Source organism: Phascolarctos cinereus, unplaced genomic scaffold (assembly GCF_003287225.1).
Source record: "Phascolarctos cinereus isolate Bilbo 61053 unplaced genomic scaffold, phaCin_HiC Scaffold_1;HRSCAF=81, whole genome shotgun sequence".
Classification (NCBI taxonomy): domain Eukaryota; kingdom Metazoa; phylum Chordata; class Mammalia; order Diprotodontia; family Phascolarctidae; genus Phascolarctos; species Phascolarctos cinereus.
In genome coordinates, this window is record NW_027555514.1 from 195,928,897 (window position 1) to 195,952,723 (window position 23,827).

Here is a 23,827-nt window from a genome sequence, read left to right on the forward strand (position 1 = left end):
GAGTGTTATATGTCTGAGGCTGGATTTGAACTCAGGTCCTCCTGACTCCAGGACCGGTGCTCTATCCACTGCACCACCTAGCTGCCCTGTAAATTTAGAGATTTGCAAACCTTTAAAGTGATATATAAATGTGAGTTATTATGATGATATTATTTTGTACCCACTTTTTGATGGATTTCAGATAGAGTCTTTTGAAAAGGCATTCTCTTGCTATTACTTTTTTATGTTTAATGATCTGTGGACCCTTGCACTGGAGGATAAAATGACTATTTTGGTAATTGTATAAGAGTATTATGATATAAGTTCATCTTCTGGAGACTTGCTGAAAGCACAATTCCAGTAGCAAAGAGGACGGCAGAGATGACATGCATATTACCATATTTCCACAAGATTTTTATTTTTCTGCTAGGTCTCTATATTTTGAAGGATTTAAATTCCACATAGTTTAGAAATTATGAGTATTTGTTATGGCAACATCTGTTAAAAATGTTCTCTATTGAGGCAGAGCCAAGACGGTGGAATGAAAACAGTGATTTGCTTAAGCTCTTCCCCAAACCCCTCCAAATACCTGTAAAAATGACTTTAAACAAATCCTAGAGCAGTAGACCCCACAAAAAGAGGGAAACAAATTTCAGGCCCAAGACACACAGATGGCTGATAGGAAGGGTCTGTTGTGCTGGGCTGGGAGAGGAGTGCAGTTCAGTGTGGGCCACACCAAACCCAGAGCAGGCCTCAGGAAACTGAATCGTGGACAGCTGGGGTGGTTTCCAGACTTTTCAACCCATGAACGCCAAAGACAACTGAGAAGGTCTGTGGGAAAGGTCTGTCAGACCTGGGTGAGAGAGGCGCATAGCCCTAGCATACTCCAGGGTGGTGGCCACAGAGACAGCATCTGCTGCTAGAGCTCTGGGCCCACAGATGATGAAGGGATAGAGCAGCTGATCAGAGGGGGATTGGAGGGATCTCTTTGCTAGCACTGAGGCAGGATTATCTTGCTTTGCCCATGCTTGGATCTGGGTCACAGTCCTGGGGCAAGGAGGAGCACTGGTGTGGCTGAGATTGTGATGGTGGTGAGAGGGAATCCTCATAGTTACAACGCAGAAAAGAGTGCTGGTGATCACTCATAGACCAGAGCACAGGCCAGGAAAGGACTAAACACCTCTCCTTTGATCATACTACCTTGGAAAAACTGAAAATTTACAGGTCCCTAGAAGTATCTCTGAAAACAGCTGCACAAAACCCTTGAAGCTTGGGACAGTATACCCTCCACACTGGAAGCAGAGTCCTACTTTAATAAAGAGTTAAAAAGTCAAGTAATTGGCTGGGAACATGAGCAAACAGTTCAAAAACTCAAACTATAGAATCTTACTTTGGTGACAAAGAAGATCAAAATATAGAACCAGAGGAAGACTACAAAGTCAAAGCTCCTAAATCCAAGCCCTCCATGAAAAATATGAATTGGTCTCAGACCATGGGAAAGCTCAAAAAGGATTTTGAAAAGCAAGTAAGAGAAGTAGAGGAAAAATTGGAAAGAGAAATAAGAGTGATGCAAGAAAATCATGAAAAAACAAGTCAACAGCTTGCTAAAATAGACCCCCAAAAAACACTGAAAAATATAACACCTTAAAAAAATAGCCTAACCCAAATGACAAAAGAGGGCCAAAAAGTCGATGAGGAGAAGAATGCCTTAAAAAGCAGAATTGGCCAGATGGAAAAGGAAGTCCAAAAGCTTACTGAAGAAAATACTTCCTTAAAAATTAGAATGGAGCAAATGGAAGCTAATGACTTTATGAGAAATCAAGAAACTATACAACAAAACCAAAAGAATGAAAAAATAGAAGACAATGTGAAATATCTCATTGGAAAAACAATTGACCTGGAAAATAGATCCAGGAGAGAGAATTGTAAAATTATTGGACTATCTGAAAGCCATGATAGAAAAAAAAAGCCTAGACATCATCTTTCAGGAAATTATCAAGGAAAAACTATCCTGATATTCTGGAACCAGAGGGTAAAATAGAAATGGAAAGGATCCACTGATCATCTCCTGAAAGAGATCTCAAAAGGAAAATCCCTAGGAATATTGTAGCCAAATTCCAGAGTTCCCAGGTCAAGGAGAAAATACCGCAAGCAGCTAGAAAGACACAATTCAAGTATTGTGGAAACACAATCAGGATAATCCAAGATTTAGCAGCTTCTACATTAAGGGATTGGAGGGCTTGGAATTTGATATTCCAGAGGTCAAAGGAGCTAGGATTAAAACTAAGAATTACCTACCCAGCAAAACTGAGTGTAATCCTTAAGGGGGAAAATGGATATTAATGAAATAAAGGACTTTCAAGCATTCTTGATGAAAAGACTAGAGAAGAATAGAAAATTTGACTTTCAAATACAAGACTAAAGAAAAGCATGAAAAGATAAACAGGAAAGAGAAATCGTAAGGAACTTATTAAAATTGAACTGTTTACATTCCTGCATGGAAAGATGATATTTGTAATTCATGAAACCTTTCTCAGTATTAGGGTGATGGAGGGAACATATAACATACATACATACATACACACACACATACATATATATGTGTGTGTTATGTATATGTACATAGGTAGATAGATACATAGATAGAGGACACAGGGTGAGTTGAATATGAAGGGATGATATCCAAAAAAACATCAAGGAGCAAGAGAGGATTATACTGGGAGAAGGAGAAAGGGAAAGGTAGAATGGGGTAGATTATTTCACATAAAAGAGGTAAGAAAAAGTTTTCACAGTGGAGGGGAAGAGGGAGGAGGTGAGAGGGAATGAGTGAATCTTACTCTCATCAGATTTGGCTTAAGGAGGGAATAATATACACACTCAGTTGGGTATGGAAATCTATCTTACCCTACAGGAAAATAGGGGGGAAGGGGATAAGAGAGGGGGATGATAAAAGGGAGGGCAAACTGGGGGAGGAGGTAATTGGAAGCAGACACTTTTGATGAGAGACAGGGTCAAAGGAGAGAATAGCAAAAAATGGGTGGGATAGGATGGAGGGAAATATAGTTAGTCTTTCACAACATGACTATTATGGAAGTGTTTTTTTGCTTGACTACATATGTATAACTATGTCGAATTGCTTGCCTTCTCAATGAGGGTGGGTGGGTGGGGAGGGAGGAAGGGAGAGAAACTCAAAATTTTAAAAACGAATATTGAAAACTGTTCTTACATGCAACTGGGAAATAAGATATACAGGCAAAAAGGTATAGAAATCTATCCTGCCCTGCACGAAAATAGAAGAGGAAGGTGATAAGAGAAGGGGGTGGGGTGATAGAAGGGAGAGCAGATTGTGGGAAGGGGTATTTAGGATGCATGCTGTCTTGGGGCAGGGGGACGGGAGAAATGGGGAGAAAATTTGGAACTCAAATCTTGTGGAAGTGAATGTTGAAAACTAGAAATAAATAATTAAAATTTTAAAATGTTCTCTATTTTTATGGCTTAATGTTGTGTCTGGGTAGGCAGCAGCTCTGTCTATAATGATGCTCCAGGAGCAGTATATTTTGGGGTTTTTTTTTTGTAATATAGGTGTTTATTATCTATTAGTTTATGAAGGACAGAGAGCTTCTGGCGTCTAACTCAAGACACCTGAACATGTCTTTCCAGGTATCTGGTAGACGCTAACTTCTTGCAACTAGCAGTGATGTGTTGCAGTTTCCTCCATTTCACTGCATAATTTATATAAAACAATAAGCTCAGACTCCTTAAGAATAACATTTCTATAATTTCTGGTGACTATTACTATTATAAGAGGACCCATCTGTTAAAAAATAGAAAAAATAGCTTAGTTTCATGAAAGGAATTCTAGTGAAGAGAACTGGAGAAGAGAGATTTTTCACAAAAATTTGCAAACTTTGCATCAATTAATTCAGGCAATTACTCATTAATTAATTAATTAATTCAGGCTACCTTTGTTGTAGACATTGGTGGGCAGCTGCACATTACTGATGGATGTGTTCACCCACAGGTTGTTGAAGTGTTCATTGAGATCCAGAATAAATTCATCCCCAAGTTCCACATAATCTCCATTCTCGTCTTTTTCATTGATGAGGACTGAGTTGTAATAGTTAAACTAGAGAAGTAGGGAAATGAGAGAGACAGAGATAGACCAGACATAGATAGAAATGCACAGTGTGAGAGAGAGAAAGGGAGAAATGACCTAGATCAGAAGATTCAAAGACAAAAAGATGGACAGACGAACCGAGGCTATGTCCACATGTACAAAATGAAGTGGACAATTCAGGCCGGATGATTAATGGTCAAATTTTATTTATGTCATATTTATATTTATTTTATTTTTAATTTATTTTAAAATACTCAGGATTGTAACAAACGCAATTATTTGAAGGTGGTAGGCATGGAAAGGAAGATGAGCAAGTAGGAAAGGGTTTTGATTTGAGTTACCTAGATGACCTCAATTTTCCACTTTGCTTAATATATATAGACACAACCAGAGACAGAGAGAGAAAGAGTCAGACACATTTTCATGGACAGATAAACAGACAAAGATAAAGAGTACATCAGTACTACCAGTTTCTCCTCAAGTGACATGGTTCACAAGAGATATAACTTTTCACTTTTTAAGAAATAGGTCTTATCCTATTTGAGAATGACTTGTGCTCTCTGCCTCAGATAGGACAAGGGCCATAAAGCCTTCACTGATGAAAACTTCTCTCTGGTGACACAGATACCAGTCCTTTTACCTTCTTATTCCCTTACCTCTTCCCACTAGACCAAGGGTGGGGAATCTGCGGCCTCAAAGCCACATGTTGCCCTCTAGTTCTCAAGTGCAGCCCTTTGACTGAATTCAGGCTGCGCTTGAGGATCTAGAGAGCTATGTGAGGCCTTGAGGCCTGCACTAGACACTCTCAACAGAGGGAGCTCAAAGTGCTCCCAGTAAGAAGGCTATAGCCTTAGTCAGGGTTAAGTTTAGACCTTTCTGAGACTTTCTTCCCAGCAATTAGCCCTGGCATTCCTGGGATTTGTCCCCCTGTTTCTAACTTACCTTCTTAATTGACAGCCAAAGCACGTGGAGGTATACATTTTAAAATTATTTAAACTGAGCTAATGTGGGTTCAGGAAAAACCTCATAGACAAAAACGCTGTCAAAATATATTCAGAAATCACTCTATGTCTAAACCTACTGCCCAAACACATGGCAGATGCCTAAGGTCACATTAGCCACACCTCTGGCAGGGCTTTGGACACACGGGGGATAGTGAGGCCACAGCAACACATGGGGTTTGGAGCTCCTGACCTCCAACTCTCTGGACACCCTCAATCTGCCTCTTACAGAAATGGCATTGGAAACGGGGGGACTTACCACCAGGGAAGCATTGTACTCATGGTTGAGGTCAGCCTCCTCAGCTGTTTCAACGAGTCTCTATGGCGCACAAAAACACAATAACACATGGGTGATAAAGACCTGACATTTGGGCAGACTCTTACATAATCAGTTATAATCCCATTGTCCTCTGACCTGGTCATGCAGGTGGACGAGTCAAAAAGGATGTTGATATTGGGCAGCTAGGTGGTACAATGGATAGAGCACCAGCCCTGGAGTCAGGAGGACCTGAGTTCAAATTTGGACCCAGATACTTACTAGCTGTGTGACCCTGGGCAAGTCACTTAACCACAATTACCTTTAAAAAATGTTTTTTTAATTTAAAATAAGAATGTTGATATGCTAGACATTGTTCGGAGGAAGGGGACTAGGATATTTATAAAGGACCTCAAGATATGCCATATTGGGGTTGGCTTAACCTGTAAACTTAATGGGGATATGATTGCTGTCTTCAAGTATTTGAAGGACTGCTGTAAAAGAGTGATTTGTTTTATTTTGCTTGGATTCAGAAGGCAGAACTAGGGGCAATCAACGGATGATGAAAGAAAGGAAGGAAACAAACATCTATTCAATGCTTACTATGTGCCAAACACTCTACAAATATTATCTCATTCTATCCTCACACCAACCCTGAGAAGAAGATGCTCTTATCATCCCAATTTTATAATTAAAGAAACTGAGGAAAACAGAGGTTAAGTGACTTGCCCAGGGCATACAGATAGTAAGTGTCTGAGGCTAAATTTGAACTTGTGTCTTCTTGATTCTAGGCTCAATACTCTATCCTCTGAGCTACCTAGCTACCTTTGGACATAGGGGAGTTTTTCTTTATAATTGTTCAGTTTGTTGGGGGGGAGGGAAGAAAGGATAACAAATGCTTTGAAAATAAATAAAAAAATTTAATTGCTGACAGAATAACTTCATCCTAAAGAATTGATAGGTCAAAGAACAAATCATAGAAATACTAGATAATTTCATTAAAGAGAATAACAATAATGAGACAATATACCAAAATTTGGGGGATGCAGTCAAAGCAGTTATTAGAGAGGAAATTTATATTTCTAGATACTTTCTTCAACAAAAGAGAAAAAGAACAAATCAATGAATTGGGCATGCAACTAAAAAACATCAGGAAAATTAACAATTTTTAAAATCTCAATTAAATACCAAAATAAAAATCCTGAAAATTGAGGAAGAAATTAACAAAATTAAAAACAAAACTCCTTTGAATTAGTAAACCCGGAGTAGTTTAAAAACAACAGTAACAAATAACAACAGAGAGAAACTATTAGCTAATTTGATTTACAAAAAGAAAGACAAAAACTGGGGCAGCTAGGTAGCACAGTGGATAGAGCTCTGGCCCTGAAATCAGGAGGACCTGAGTTCAAATCCGGCCTCAGACACTTGACACTTACTAGCTGTGTGACCCTGGGCAAGTCATTTAACCCTAATTGCCTCACCAAAAAGAAAGAAGAAAACCAAATCACCAGTATAAAAATGAAAAAGGTGAGTTAAAAACAAATGAAATGATTAGAAACTATTTTCTCCAATTATATGCCTACAACTTAATTGGAATGGATGAATATTTACAAAAATATAAAACGCCCAGATTAACAGAAAAAGAAATAGATAATTTAAAAATCCAGTCTTAGAAAAAGAAATTGAACATGCTGTAAATAATCTCCCCCCCCCAAAAAAAATCCCTTGGACTAGATAGATTTACAGGTGAATTCTATCAAACACTGAAATAACAATTCCAATATCATACAAATAGTTTGAAAAAATGGGAAAAGAAGGAGTTCTACCAAATTTCTTACATGATATAAGTATGACCTTGATACCTAAACCAAGGTAAGTTAAACCACAGGTAGAAAACGACAGCCCAATATCTTTAATGAATATTGATGCAAACATTTAAAACAAAGTATTAGCAAAAGAAACTATAGCAACAAATCACAAAGATTATACAGTGATTAGTTTGCATTTTTGCCAGGATTACAGGGTTAGTTGTATATTAGGAATGGTATCAATATCATATACTCTTTTAATAACAAGAATAACAAAAATCATATGAGTTTATCAATAGATGCTGAAAAGGCTTTTGATAAGCCATGAAATTGATTCCTGTTTTTTAAAATATAGAAACCATAGGAATAAATGGATCTTTCCACTGACACATAACATCTTTTTAAAATTGGGAACCAGCATTATATGGTCTTTCCAATAAAAATTAGATCAAGTCAAAGCAAGAATGTATATTATTACTTCTTATTCTGCATAATGTTAGAAATGCTAGTTACTACATCAATAAGAAAAGAAAAAGAGGAGGGACAAAAGGTTAAGAATCTCAATGGAAAAAATGGAAAAAAGTCAGAAGGAAGTGGACCTATCTCCAAACAGAGGCATGATTTGGGCATTTAAGTCACATCATAAGCAAATTACAGGAACAAGGTAGAAATTACCTTTCAGATCTAGAAATAGTGGAATAGATCATGATCAAATAAGAGAAAAAGAGGAGCACATGAGATAAAATGAGCAATTTTGGTTACCTAAAATTGAAAAAAAATTGCACAAACAAAATCAATGAAGTTAAAATTAGAGGGGAAACATCAGGAAAAAAATCTTTGCAGCAAATTTCGTTGATAAAAGTGTTATTTCCAAGATATCTAAGGAATTGTTTTAAGTTTGTTAGAATAAGATACGTTCCCCAAGTGGCAAATGGTTAAAGAATATAAATAGCCAATTCTCAAAGGAAGACACCCAAGCTATCCACAGTCATATGAAAAAAACTTCAAATCACCATTAACTAGAGAAACGCAAATTAAAGCAACTTTAAGGTTCTGCTTTACATCTGTCAAATGGGCAAAGATGACTGAAAGGGAAAATGACAATTGTGGGAGGGCCTATGGGAAAACATGCCCATGAATGCACCATTTATTGGTGGAGTTGTGAATTGCTTTGGCCATTCTGGAAAGCAATTTCCCCCAAATTACTGAACTGTACATACCCTTTGACCCAGCAATACCACTACTAAGCCTATACTTCAAAGAGATCAAAAAAATAGTAAAAGGACCCATATGTACAAAAATATTTATAGTAGCTCTTTCTGTGATGGTAAAGAACTAGAAACCAAGGAGGTGCCTATTACCTGGGAAATGGAAATTGGCAGTTCGTTAGCTCAATAGAGAGAGTGCTAGGAATTAGGAAGACTTGAGTTAAAAATCTCAGCTTAGACATTCACTTGTGAGACTAAGTCACTTAACCTTTTTCAGCCTCAGTTTCCTCCATGTGTCAAATGGAGGTAATAACACTTGCCTTACAGGATTGTTGTGAAGATCAGATGAAATAACACATGTAAACGACTGTGTAAACCTTAAAGCACTATATAAATGTTAGTGATTTTAAAATTATCATATAAGAATACATTGCTTTAGGAAATGACAAAAGGAATAGTTTCAGAGAAACCTGGAAATATTTGCATCAATATAATGGCTAACCATGGAGGACTGATGATAATCGTACCCCACTTCTTAACACAGAGATGATGAATGCAGAAGGAAACTGATGTGTTTGGACATGGCCAATGTGGGGATTTGTTTGGCTTAACTATGTATATTTTTTATGCAAGTGTTCTGATCTTCTTCCTCTTCTTAAGGGAGAGGGAGGTGGAGAGAGGAAGGAAATGCTTGTTTAATTGAAAAATAAAATAAAATGAAAGATAAAGACAAATATGGCTTATTTTTATTGGAACACCATGGCTCAGAAAGAACAGCCCAGATTTTAGGGAGAGTCAATTGGGAATAAGGAGTTATGCTTGGAACATTACAAGAGGTAATTAATCATTTATCTTATAACCTAGGGGGGAATTTCCATTCCCTCCTCCCCTCCCACTTTTGGAAATAAGAAAAGAGACAATATTGAGTGAGCCCCTGTATACTGCCTAATAGCCCGCTAAGGCAGGGATTTGTCAGTTGGATAAAAGCATTTTCCTTACCTGCTGGTTAATTCCTGAAATTCCTCTAATTGAAGTTTCATTTCACTATTAGAACTATGGCTTTGAGATTAGTAACATAAGTATCTCAAGGACCATGACTTCATCCTTATGGGAACTCCCTCCACCAAAATAGCCTTATAGAATTACCTAAGACTTAGAGAATTTTAGTAATATTAATAATAACAATAGAGAGCCAAAGCACTTTACAAATTTTATCTGTTTTATCTTTATCACAATCCTAGGAGGTAAGTACTATTACTATCCCCATTTAAGTGACCAACTCATAGCAACATACTTCCCACAACAGTGTCAGAGGCGGGATTTGAATCCTGGCCTACTGCCAGTTTCAGCATGCTGTCCAGTATACCAGAACGCCTCTCTAAGAGAAGTAACACAACGACTCCACTTCAGGTTAATGCGTAAGTGACTGATTATACATCTTTAGGAAAGATTTTGAAAGCAGGACTGGAGTAGGAGCTCAAACAGAGAAAGCAATTTCAAATTTTTCTTGCTTTACGATTTTACCTGAGGCTGACCTTATTATCAAACACTGGGGGAATACAATTTGCCTGTTCTTCCATTGATCTCACCATCGATCTTGACGCACAACAATGTACCAAGCATATCTTGGCCCGCCAGGTCACATTCTCTGAAACATGGGCATATGAATATGCCCCACGTTGGGCCCGAGTCATGCCCTATTGGTCATCCATGTTTCTCCTGTATTTAACTATTGTCTGTGCATTGTCTACCCAAGTCAGTACTACTTGTCTCCCACTGTCTTACTCCACCCTGAGGGTGGAGGACACGTCCATGTAATTTAGTTTCTACAGTATCTAGCACAGGCCACAGACACTTAAATGAATATTGTGTATTTGGATGCTCTGAGGCTGGGGGAATTTACAGCTCTTATGCATCTTGATTGATTCGGCCTGAACACAAAGTCATAAACACAGCTCTTGTGTTCTTCCATTCCTTCCCCTCCCCCACTGTCTACGAACACTTGGGAGTTCATGAAAGGAAAGAGTTTTTGGTGGGAGAGAGCTTTTTACAAATTTTTGGTTACTTTGCATTCACTCATTTGTTTATCCAGTTTTATTTATCCAATTTATCCAATCAGCATCTATCGCACATTATAGGCACTGAATGTGAGCTTGGAAGCCTTGCTGGTACTTCAGGGTAACCCTACAGCACCTGAAGCCATCACGTTGTCTTCCATATCCTTAAGTAGCTTTTTCTGGGCTGTGAGAAGAGCAGAGAGAAAAAAAAGCTAGGGAGGACTAAGGCAATGCAATTAGGTCCTGTCCTCTATGTGAGACAGTAACATTAGTTCCACGTAAGGGCCAAGAGGAGGAGGGGGAGAATAGGGGCTGACAGCAGAGGAGACAGAGATTTCCACCCAGATTTTATTCAGCATTACCTTCACAGCCTCCACTTTCCTTCGTAGCATGCTTTCCATCTCTTCAGAGAACTTCTTCACAAGCTCCAAGCCATCCACCTCCTTAATCTTCAGACTGGACTCTACATCCTTGTACTTCTATCCAGAGGAAAGTCAAGAAGATGGTTGGGATACAAGAATTCTTATGGCAGATGGTGGCACAGTGGATAGAGCATTGGGCCCAAAGTCAGGAAAACTTGAGTACAAATCCAGACATTTATTATCTGTGTGATCCTGGGCAAGCCACTTAATCATTGTTTGCCTTGGTTTCCTCAACTGTAAAATGGGGTTAAATAGCACTTACTTTGCAGGGTTCTTGTCAGGATCAAACAAGATATTTATTAAAAAAAAAAAAACCAACTTAGCAAAGTGCCTGGAAGAATGGCAGGCAATATATAAATGCTTATTCCCAGCCATCACATTCTATGTTTTGTTGGAAGACTGCCGTAATTGGGGCTGTCTAGGCTCCAACTGGGAGCACCCACCTTGGTGACTAAGATTTAGATGTGATAGCTAATTATTTCTCAGAGTCCATTAGTACAAAGCCCTAAATTTAGCACTTAATTATATACGTGCTATCCCTTATACTTCGAAGAGGCTTTCCTCTCACATCTCTTCCTTTCAGGCCTAAATCACACATCACGTCCGTCATGACCAAATTGTTTGGGCTATTTTTCTGGTCTGATCCTTTGAACAGCTCCTCAGGAAAGCTGAGAACAGAGGTGAATGTAACATAATGATTATAGAATCATAAATTTAGAGCTATAAGAGACCTCAGAGATTAATGAATCCTGCCTGCCTCTGCATTTAATCACTCCATTTCCTAAGGCTATATTCAATTGCAATTATGACTTTAAACACAAAAAATATGTTTAAAATGATTGAACCAGAATTTAAAAAGAAAGAGAAAATTATTTCTCCTGTCTCAGAGTTTTGAAAGCACTTTGTCAGAACCTCTGTTTTGCCCTTATCAAATTCTATCTTGTATCATACTCATTTGTATTCAGCTTGGATTGATTAGTCCCCATTAGACTAAATGTACCTCAAGGATATTTTTTTTTATCTTTGTATCTTTAGTTCTTTGAGGTGGCTTTCCAGAGAAGCTTGGAGTCAGGAAGATTTGTGTTCATTTATTAGCAGTGTGGCTATGGGCAACTCAATTAACCTCTCTGTGCCTCAAGAAGTGCTCTAGGATTTATCTACTGCCCAGATGGAGGGAGTTGATGCACTAGGAATATAGAATTGCAGATTCTTCTGGAGACAAATATGCCTAGTGCCCAGAGCATTCAATACTGCCTTGTGTAGCATTCTTTAATTATTTTTATGTCTCCTAATGATGTTATAAGCTCCTAGAGGTTGAAGAACATCTTCTCATTTTTTAAGTTCACTCATAATACACTGCATTATAGGGGCAGGGATTGGACCCATGATTTCACTGGTATTGGGAAGTCCTTAATGAGAAACCTCTCTCTATGAGGTAGAACACCCCCTTTTTTGTAACTTACAGCCTTACAGAGTTGCCTAGCGCAGTGGGCTAAGTAATTAATTGCCCAAGGTTACACAGCCAGGATGTGTCAGAAACCTGTTTGAACCTAGATTTTCCTGGCTCTGTGATCAGCTCTTTATTCACTATACCATGCCATCTGTCCCTCGACATTGTGCATTATATATAATAATAAAAGCTCAATAAACATAATTCAATTTTTCTCTAATGATTTCAGAAGGCACTTTAGAATGCTACAGTGTACTAGAGTTTCATGATCTGTACCTGGAGGGGACTTTAGCTTAGCATGGTACTAAATCTGGAAATTAATTTAGGTAACATTATAATTTTTTATATAATACTGGCTAGTCCCAACCATGAGCACTGACTATCCAATTATCTAAATTGTTTTCTTTTTAACTGTCTCTAAACAAGTGACTCGGTAGATTGACTTCCAGATATTTTCTGCATTTGTAGTTACTTTGAATACTTCTCTTTCTATTATTTTCTCTTTGGTTGCTATATAGAAATACCACTGATTTTGGGGGATTTATTTTATAATCTTTTTGTAAAAGATTTTGTGAAACTAAATCTATTAATGATTTTACATAGTTACTTTGCTGATTTGCTAAGGTTTTCTATAAACCATCATATGGGCATTTTTCCTTTTTTGCCTAAATTATACCTTTAGTTTCTTTTTTCTTGTTGTTATTTCTATAATTATGTAAGATAATAACAAGAAAGGAGGGCATCCTTACTTTATTCCTTTCTTTATTGAGAAAACTTTTAATGCGAGAGTCCTTTTTTGTGTCACGACCACTTTGGTAGTCTGATAAAACTTAGGGATCCTTTCTCAGAATAAGATAACAAAGGAAACCAATCACACTGAAATACAATTGTCAAAATATTTAAAAAACAAACAAGTTCACAGACCCCAGGTTAAGAAATCTTCTTCTAGGATTTCTCTGTTGAAAATAATGCTAGCTTTTGGTTTTCACATTCAGAATTAATCAGTTCTCGCTGAGAACTGGAGGTGGTTGGCATTTTCCATCATGAATTGAGGTCAGATTTGAACTCAGATCTTCTTGACTCTAAGCCCAGTACGCCACCTAGCTGTCATGTGCTTCTGTTTCACTGTGGGCTTTGTAACTCTGACCAGCTACCCCACATCCCTTAATGCCCCATATGATTGCTATTTGGGAAAGCCAGGCAAAGGCTGAAGCATGTTCTTAAAGGCTCACTTCTCATCCTAAGAACTTTCACTCACCCTTTTTACGTACTGACTTTCTAGCACACTTCACCAAATACCCTCTCTTATGAATTGGTGTGGGCTGGTGTTACCTTCTTTAGCAGGAGTGATCCAGAGTATTTTGTCACCAAGGCATAGAGGTCTTCACTAAATGTATCTGCCCAGAGCTTCACCCTTCCAGGAAAGAGGGACATACTCACATTCACATAAATGTGCTTTACCACCCCTGAAAAAAATGCCCCATGCCAAGGAAAGGGAACTAAAACTTCAGTAACAGTCTGCAGAAAAGGCTCATATAAAGCAGGAAGGGAATGATATCCAAGGTGTAAGTGTTACAATCTATTACAACGTTCAAGTATGACACAAGTGGCATCTATTTGATGGGGATAATAATAATAATAATATCACATTTTTTCATTTTGCTTTGAGGTTTACAAAGTGCTTTCCCCACAGTAAGGCTGTGAGGTAAATAGTATTTTTTTAAAATTCAGATCTGTGATTATACCAGTGTGGAATATTTACATTGCAGCTAGGTGGCACAGTGGATAGAACACTGGGCTTAGAGTCAGGAACACCTGAGTTCAAATCTGGCCTCAGACACTTACTAGCTGTGTGACCTTGGGCAAGTCACTTAACCCTGTTTGCCTCAGTTCCTTATCTATAAAATGAGCGGGAGAAGGACATAGCAAACCAATCCAGTATCTTTGCCAAGAAAACTCCAGATGGGGTCATGAAGAACTGGAAACGACTGAACAACAACAACTATAGTGGAGTATTCCTAATGTGGAAACTCTATCAATGATGGCGATTTGAAGATCGCCAACTTTTTTTTTTTTAACTTATAGTCTTAGAGGGCTATATTGGACATTGAGATGTTAAGTGACTTGGTCAGACTTATACACCTAGGAAGTGTCCAAGCCAAGATTCCAGTCTTTCCATTATACCATGATTCTTCTGTTTGGTTTTGGATTCAGAGATGAGAATGGAGGCCTGGGGAAGGATAGAAGGAGGGAAATGGGGGTAATAAGAGGACAGTATAAAATCATAGAATATTAGAGCTGAAAGAGCCTCAGAGATAATCTAGTTCAGCATTCATTCTATAGATGAGGAAACCATGGCCTAGAGAGAACAGGTCATAGAGTCACAAAATCTCAGGGCTGGAAGGGACTTCAGAGAGCATAGTACAACTCACACCTGAGCAAGAATGTTCACTGTAGCATTTCCAATAAGAGGCCTTGAATTCAGAGCAATGACGCAGGCTTTGGAGAGCACCAGAAAGAAGGTCAGTGACCCAACCAAAGACTTTCAGGAGGTGATGAAGCTTTGGACTAAAAGCAATCTCAAGAATTCCTTTAGTAACAGACCCAATACGTTTATTTGTTTCTTTGATTGTAGGTCACATTTGAACTCAGATCTTCTTGACTCTAAGCCCAGTACGCCACCTAGCTGTCATGTGCTTCTGTTTCACTGTGGGCTTTGTAACTCTGACCAGCTACCCTACCAGGGCTAGGGGGTGGCGTGGGGAAGTCCTTGGGAAGTAGGACTTAAAAAGACATGCATCAATAAAACACTAACTGGTCTGTTCTCCAGAACTATAGCCAACTCATGCAGGTCCACAACCAAAGGATAATAGTATGAACTTTAAAAATACTGGGCTGGACATGTATGTCACACTTGATGTGCAAGAATGGAATTCTAGTTAGGCATAATGAGAGGCTGACTATCAAACTGGGTTTACCATTCCTTTAACAAAGGACAATTGAGGTTAAATACAAATACTCCTGAGATTCTCATTCAAGTGAAAATAATTGATTATATCCCTTCCGGAGAGCAGATTTTGTGAAGGAGTGAGAGAGCACAACGGTGCTGCTACCTGAAGGGAAAACTGGAGGAGGGACATAGATAGAATAAACTGGTGTAGACTTTAAGAGTCCAGGCTCACCTCTATACCATGAAGGACAAAAGGGAGAGGAGAAGAACTTTATTTTGGACTGTTAACCATAACCAAATTATTTAAAATAGCCTAACCAATAACTCAAGGTGCTCTGTGATTATAGATATTAAATAGATAGGTAGCACTGAGTGATAGAGTTAGCTACAGGAAGACCTAGAGTCAATACCCACTTCTGACTCTTACTGGTCAGCTTGGTGCTCTACAATCTACAACTACAAATTGCAGAAGAGGGGTCAACCTGCATAGGTAGAAGGGGTTTCATCATGTAGGAATTCCCTATGCTAGTAAAATCTCCAGGTGATTGTAGTTACCATGTGCCCTCTCCTTCATTATCTAATAAGGACACCATCACTCCTGAATATCACTCTAAATGAGCTTAGGATGAGATAGATGTGTGTCATAGTAATGTGGATGATTAGTCCTGGGGATTAATACCTAATACCATTTGTTGAGTAGGATTCCAAATGTTTACAGCTGTGACTCCCAAAACTGATGAAATTTTGAAGAAAAGGGGAGATTAGAACATGGGGTGGGGAGCTTTAAAACAGATTGGGGAAGAGCAGCAAAGATGACTTGGGGGAAATGGCATATATATTGGGGTGGGAGGGAGGAATAGATCTCAGGGAATTTTAGAAATCATCTAATACAAATTCTCATTTCACAGGCAAAGAAATAGAAAGAATGTAAGAGAATTGAGATAATATGGACAGAATTGATTTAGAAGGTTGTGCATTGAATAGGAAGTATAGACTAGAGGAACTCTCAGATCCTTCCTGACTCTAAGATTCTATGAATCTATGAAAACAGAAGTGGCTTGTCCCAACCTTACACAAGTTATAAATCCTGGAACTGGGATTACATAGAGAAAAAAAGGCTTATAGAGTAGATGGGAAGATGAACACTTACGTTTCCAGAGGTATCTTCTTTTGGCTCTGGGTGAAAGGCAGAAAAAGGCTGACGAGCAAATAAAGAAAAAAGACCCTCTTCTGCAAAAAGGTTCGGGTGACCAGCATTGGAGGGGAGTGAATTCTGGATGAAAAATTGTCTGCATAAAAACTCAGGATCCCAGACATAGTGCTCCTGTTGGAATGACAGGAGTGGAGAGCCATGGGGCCCATCTAGGTCCGCATTCTATTATCCCCTTTCTGCTCTTGTATGCTGAGTGTACAAATTCCACCTTCTCCACCTGGCAGCTTCTAAAAGACTCGGAGCTTTTCAGATTTGACCCAGAGCAGCAAAACTCATAGCAGTCAATCATAGGTTAGGATGGTTTAGAGAGAGTAAAGATTCTCCTGTCTTCATCTGGCACTAGCCAAGCAAGGAGTAGTGTGTAGGGAAGGAAAGGGGAAATAGCAGGGGTCAGTGAGCGAAGCTCAGTGATGATGAAAACCTCTTAATCCTCCACTCCAATCTGCTAATCCCCAAAGAAACAGCAGGGATGGGGGAGGGATGAGATCACTCAGGATTGCCCTGATTTCAGGAGACAGGATTTCTTCTTTCAATCAGGGGTCAGAAACAGCCTTCCTACAGCCTAGCTTAAAAGTCATGTTCTTGTTTCTGCAAAACAGTCTCCTCCAACCAAGATCGACATTTCTACCCCTCTCCTCTCTGTGGATTCAAGACAGTATCTAAACTTGCTTGGAGAACAATAAACATGATTATTTATCTAAAACAAGAGGGGCCATGATCCTAATGCTTCTGAAGTAGGGATAAAGGAAAGAAAATTACCTGTACAAAATTATTGATTTTGGGGTTAAAAGTAATATTATATTCTTGGAAAGACAGTATGGCATGGTGGATAGAGAGCTGGCCTGGTGGTCATGAAAACCTAGACTCAGCTTCTGTCTCTAACACATCCTGGCCATTTGACTTTGGGTAACTCACAGTACTTCTGAGGGACCTACTCAACTCTCTAAGACCTTTAATTGCAGAGGAGTTGCCATTATGCATTTTTTGAAAAAGTTTCTTCACCAGGATTTTCCTATGCCAATGAAATCACAGATCCAAACCAAAAATTACATTCTTTGAAAGACAAATAGATACTACAATGTCAATGCCCTCTAAATAATTAGCAACATGGCACAGTGGATAGAGCACCAGCCCTGGATTCAGGAGGACCTGAGTTCAAATTGGGCCTCAGACACATAACACTTACTAGCTGTGTGACCCTGGGCAAGTCACTTAACCCCATTGCCTAACCAAAAAAAATAATAATAATTATGAACATAGAAGGAGGAAGTTTATTATTCTCTTTGAAATTTATTTTTGCTTTTGTTGATAATAGGGATGAAACTGTGGATCCCTCATTCATTTAGGGAAGCTATCTACACTGAGCAGGAGAATATGCTTAACTGTGTGACCATGGCTGTCATTTCATTTCTCTAAAACTCAGTTCCTTCATCTGCATGTAATAGAGGGCTTAGCCAATGAGAAATGAGGGTCCAGACCTGGGAGTATGGGCAATAGGAGTATAGGCTCTGCACCCTCTTGGATGCTTGGAGAATTTGCTTTCAGATGTGCACAATGGAAAGCTCTGTCTTCTAGAGCATGTGTATGGATTCTGTGACTGTTGCCTGTTCACATATTATATGATGATGAAAAGCCTTTCAATTTTCTGTGGAACCTGCAGTCTGAATACAAAGGCTCCACGATTGTGGCAAGCCTCTGGTTAACTGGTTGGTAGTGCCAGGGTGAACACTGCCTAGGTGAACATGAAGGCATGGGTGCATGGTGAGGCTGCCTGTTGTATAGAATTATTCCTTCATCTTAAGTAAATGAGTGTTAGAGGAAGACTGGAAGAACAACCAGAGGTGTAGGAATGGGAAACCGTATCAAAATCTTCTAATGAAGCCCCAGGAGCAACCTGCTGAATTATGGCCCAGCACTGGATCAGTATGGTAGCCAAGAGGCCATGTCCTGAAGCAGCAGAGTGATTTTGTTTATCAGCTACTCTACCTTTGGAAGTGAAGTAGGTGGAATGAATGTCATTGAGCTGATTCTCCCTAGGGACTGAGGTGATCTTACTATATTTGATATACCAGGGGACTTACTATATTTGACTTTATCTTTGAGTCTTACTTGCACTTCTCAGTAAAAGTTAATTGATGTTAATTGATTATGGGGGAATATCAACTGGTTAAATGATGCTGGGAGATATTAAGTGGCACTGGAGATTTATCTTGGCAAGAATGTAACATAACAGGGTTTGAGACAAGAGCAGGACATAGCCAGTGACAAAAATCCCTCCTTCCACCATTTTTGTTGTTGATGGGACCTAGTGAGCTGCACAGGATGAGCAGACATGGATGAGTTGTGATCTCCTTAGCCAATTTCATTACATTATCTCCACTCCCCTCCCCAAACCACTCTTCTTTCAAACTTTCTTATTTATATTAAGAATACCTTTTGAGTCATCCAAATTTAGAGACCTTGGTTTGCTCCTTAGCTCCACACTCTTCCTCACCCCACATATCTAATCAGTTGCTAAATCTTGTCATTCCTACCTCTACAACATCTCTTGTGTCTTTTCTCTACTCACATAGCCACCACCCTGGTTTAGGACCTCACAACCTCTTACCAGGGCTATTTCAATAGCTTCCTAATTAGTCTCCCTACCTCAAATTTCTCCCCACTCTATCCTCCACAGAACTGCCAAAGTAATATTCCTAAAGTGAAGATCCAACTATGTTTCTCTATTCAATAAACTAGAATGACTTCCCTTTGGCTTTAGGATCAAATATCATTTCATCTTTTACAAATGTCTATTTTTGTAAGTTTTTAATGAACATGATAATTAGTTCAGTTGTGTATACATATATACATATAAACAATTTTTTACTGACGGGGTGGGCAATCCAAAGAGTTTGGAGATCACTGGTGGAGAAGGTAGTGTTGCATCATGAAGGAAGTTAGAGATTCTATGAGGTGGAAATGAAGAGAGAATATGTTCCAGGCATGGGGTATGACTGGTGCAAAGGTAAAAGACAGATGTGTCATGTGTAAGGAACAGAGAGAAGTTCAGTTTGGCTGGACTGTGGGATGTGGGAAGGTGAGCAATATATAGTGTAGCTAGACAGGTAGGACACATTGTGCAGGATTTCAAACAGATTATTTCTTATCTGAAGGGAAATAGGAAGCTACTAGAATTTAAGTAGAGAAGTTGGGAGGTGACATGGTCAAATCCTAATCTTAGTTTTTGGCAGCTATATGGAAGATAGATTGGAATGGGGAAAATTTGAGGAAAAGAGACCAGTTAAGAGCGCATTGCAATAGATCAGGCAAGAAGTGATAAGGGCTTCAAGGTATAGGGTGTTAGCTGTGTGGGACAGAGAGAAGGGCTGGATGTGAGAAATGTTGCATTGATAGAAATGGCAAGTTTTGGGATTTGATTAGATACGTGGTTTAAAGGACAGTTAAAAATCTAGGATAATGTTCTGGTTATAAACCTGTGAAATTGGAAAAATAGTGGTGCCTTTGACATAGAGGAGAGGGTTTTTTGAGGGGAAAGAGTTCTATTTTGAACATGTTGAGTTTGAGCTATGTCTCACCATTTTGAAAATCAGAGAGCCTAAAATTATAGAAACCCTAGGAAGTCATTTGGCAAATGTTTATTAAGCCTTTACTCAATGCAAGGTATAATCTGCCATCTTTCTCCATAATTGATTGTAAATAAGATTGTATTACATACTTGTGTTCCCCATGGATGCCACATTTTTCACTTTAGCAAAGGACTGGTAAAAAAAATCGAGTATTTACTGCCTCAGGCAGTTTCTGGACTCTTCTGGCCTCCCTGTTGTGATGACTGCTTTATATCCACTGAACTTCTGTAAGAAATAATAACAAAAATAGAAAGTAACTGGGTCCTAGCGTGGGCATTATTTCCTTATCAGTTGTCTGTGTGCTGCCACCCAACTAATCCTTGACTAGTTATAGCAAATACAAAAATCCACGTGAAACGTGAAGATAAGGCAAAAAGGGAAGACACTATGTATAATTACAGCATATTCAACTCCGAGAAATGTGAAAATGGGTAGAGAAATTGATTTTGGTTACCACCATTTCTTAGAGAAGTTCAACTAATGTAAAGTCTGTAGATGTCTCAGAAGCTTTGTGCTGGTATGTCATAAACAAATACTTGAAGATGGTTAGAAGGCACTAGACAAGGCAAACAATTTTTGATGCTCTCTTCATCAAGTAAATACTCACGATATGCAGCCTGAAGCTTCCATACAAGGAAGTTTTCATTTCCTAATCCCAAACACAATTCTTCCTAACATATTTTTCATCATCCTCCCTGTACCTACTTCCAGGTTGAAGTTATAAACTATTATAGCCACCAACTACATGTTACTTGGTTTAGACTAGAGGATCTTGCTAAGTTCTTTGTCCTCCACATCAGATGTTGGTGTATATGTTGCTGTTTTCTTTACAGTCTTTTTGCCTATGTTGATCATGAGCACAAGGTAACATAACCAAATGCCCTCGGAAATAATTTTTGTTGCTTTTAGATAGAAACTCGTTTCATTAACTTCTTTATTTGCCTTTCTGAGAACTTATGAGCCATTTTTCTATTTAGAAGAAAAGTCTTTGTTTTCTGGCTTTTTTTTTTTATAAAGAGGATATAAATGCTCAACTCCTTTGGAAACATTTAAATTCCTTTGTCATTAGACTAAGAACTCCAGTTTACAGTACCAATAGTTAAATTAATGTTTACTGAAAAGAGGAGACGGGCAGTCTAGTATAGAATTCTGGATCTGAATAGAAGATGTGGGTTCAAAGATGTGGCTCTGCTACTTACTCTTACATACTACTTATGTAATTGTGTGACCCTGGGCAAGTCACTTAACCCTGTCTGCCTCAGTTTCTCATCTGTAAAATGATCTGGAGAAGGAAATAGCAAACCATTTCAATATCTTTGCCAAGAAAACCTCAGATGGGTTCATGAAGAGTCAGACATGACTAAAACAGCTGAACAAGGACAACAACATATGATTATGTATAAACTGCAACATTTTTAGTTTCATTATCTATAAAATGGTTTCAATTTCCTCATCTGGAAAATGAAGATTTTGATTAGATTACCTCTAGGTAATTTTAACCCTTCCAGGTATAAATTTAGACTGATTCTTAGTACCATCTGCTCCCTTTTTGGTTCACTGTCTCTGAATTGAATTGTTAAATTTGGCCACTATATATCTTGGAGTATAGAGCTTTCAGGTTTTTTTTCCCCTGGAGGTGATCTATGAATTCCTTTAATTGAAATTTCATTTTCTATGTTCAGAAGTTATGAACAGTTCTCTTTTATTATTTCCTGCATTATGGTGTAAAGGTTTTTTGCCCTGTCATGTTCTTCTGGGAGATCTATGATCCTTAGGTTGCCTCTATATATCTTGTTTTCAAGATCCCTATGTTTTGCTTGTATATTAGGCATATTTCTTAATGTTATTATTTTTTGCTTCTCTTCTTCTAGATTGCCCTTCACTTCTGTGTATCAGCCTTCCCAATCTATTATTCCTTCTTTTGTTTCTTTGGTGAAATTTGCCATTGCAGATTCCAGTTTTTCTATTCTACCCATTATTTTTGCTGTGCAAGACATAAATTCTGCTCTTATAATTCTCATTTTTTTGAACCACTTAATAATAAATGTGTTGTAGAATTTTAGAACATGGAATCACAACACACTGAGACAGCAGAAGTTATCTTTGGTGTATAATTTCTGTTTTGGAGAGGTTTGAGAGGTCATGGGGATCAGAGAAAATGTCTAATTCTTAATTTTGTTGTTCACATGCCCAAGAACTCCTTGGTTCACTGTCAATGTCACTTTGCGGCTACACAAAACCATCAAAAAATTTCTTATTTGGGATACTGATCCTTTGAAGGATCTGGAACTGCTCCCATTGCACCACACCTAATGGGGGAAATACAAAGCTCTCTGTCTATCTATCACATTCCCATTGTGTTATACCCCTCATCTCTCTCTAGACAAAATCTCATGTTTATACAGCTGGGTGTTATACTATTCTAATCCAATATGCAGACTGTCCTTGGAAGCCTTGCCCCAGAGACCAGCCAAACTGGATTACTCACTATTTCCCTTACATACTCCACACTTTGCTGCCTTGGTGTTTATGTTCCCCCCCCCATGCTTTCCCCACACTTCTCTACCATTCCAATTCCCTTCCTCATCTCCTTCTACCTCGTCCTCTAATCTTCTCTTTTTTCCTCATTTTCTAAAATCTCCATCTAACGTTTACAGCACAATTTATATTCCACTTTCTCTAGGAACTGACTTTTTTTCCTCCTCAGACCTCATCTTGCTTACACCTTTTAGATTGCACATGACACTCTGTTTACAGCATGTCATTCTTGGGGTACTATAATGGTGCAAGCAGTTCAAGTTGGCTGATGTACTGACTTTCTTAAGCCTTCAGGGAAAAAAAAAACATACCAATAATCCAGTGAAGGAGTAAAATATTTGATTTGCCCTGGTACTAGATGGCCTCTGCTTGAGCTACTAGTTAAGTGGTCTCTTCAAAGTTCCATCTGGTACATGTGTAGAATAGCCTTCTCAAATACTGCAGTATTACCTCTGGTACCAGAGGATGCTCAGCCTGAAAACGCCTAGTTACCTCCAGCATAGTAGTCATGCACAGCTGCAAACAGTGGTGCTAGACAGATTAAATCCATGCTAGCTGGATTCAGAATTTAGCTACAGAACATTGCTCAAAATATTACAAATGTGAAACTTATTGCTCTAGAGCCCCTTCCCCATCTGGAATCTCTTCTCTTAGTACAAATTAAAAAAAAACACATTCACAGAACACAGACACTTAACATACTGTGACCACTTCATTTATTGAATAATGAAAGAAAAAATGGTAAGCATTTGCATGGAATCCTCTGCCATTTTCCCAAACTCCTGCTTACCCTCTCAGTTCTTCAGGTTCAGCTAAGGATTCCTCAATTCCAGTTACCTACAGATCGGGAAAAGGGAAGAAGGGGCAAAGAGTTTGTATCTGGGACTTTGGCTATAGAGGATGAACAAGACAAAGTAGGGGAATGGTGGGAAAGGAGATTGGCCTCCCTGTCCCCCCATTCACCAGTCCATCAGATTCAAAACAGCTGACAGTAGTTTCAGGTTCTTAGAACCCTTTCTCCTCCTCAAGATCTAATATCTACCTCAGCTACAGGGTTGCAGTTATCTCCATGGTACTAGCAGGGGTGTGGGAGGGGCTGCTTCCTCCACTGGTCCTACTGATCAAGTTTTGTAAGGAGCAAGAAACATCATTTTCATCACAGTGACTCTATTCCCTGTCCCCAGCATGGCCACTAAGAG

At 38.7% G+C, this 23,827-nt stretch overlaps 2 protein-coding genes across 2 annotated transcripts in view; both read right to left on the reverse strand.

Annotated features, from left to right (window-relative positions):
* Positions 1 to 14,047, reverse strand: part of LOC110218752 (voltage-dependent calcium channel subunit alpha-2/delta-4) — a 133,565-nt gene extending 119,518 nt beyond the window's left edge. The window contains exons 1-4 of the mRNA XM_078156109.1: positions 13,631 to 14,047; positions 10,789 to 10,905; positions 5,357 to 5,416; positions 3,943 to 4,105 (exon numbers count right to left, since the gene is read on the reverse strand). Of these exons, the coding sequence (XP_078012235.1) occupies positions 3,943 to 4,105; positions 5,357 to 5,416; positions 10,789 to 10,905; positions 13,631 to 13,732 (442 nt within the window). The 5' untranslated portion in view covers positions 13,733 to 14,047. The remainder of the gene's footprint in view (positions 1 to 3,942; positions 4,106 to 5,356; positions 5,417 to 10,788; positions 10,906 to 13,630) is intronic.
* Positions 14,048 to 23,327: 9,280 nt separating this feature from the next.
* Positions 23,328 to 23,827, reverse strand: part of DCP1B (decapping mRNA 1B) — a 101,796-nt gene continuing 101,296 nt past the window's right edge. Inside the window, exon 10 of the mRNA XM_078156116.1 lies at positions 23,328 to 23,465. The gene's annotated coding sequence lies outside the window, so the exon portion shown is untranslated. The remainder of the gene's footprint in view (positions 23,466 to 23,827) is intronic.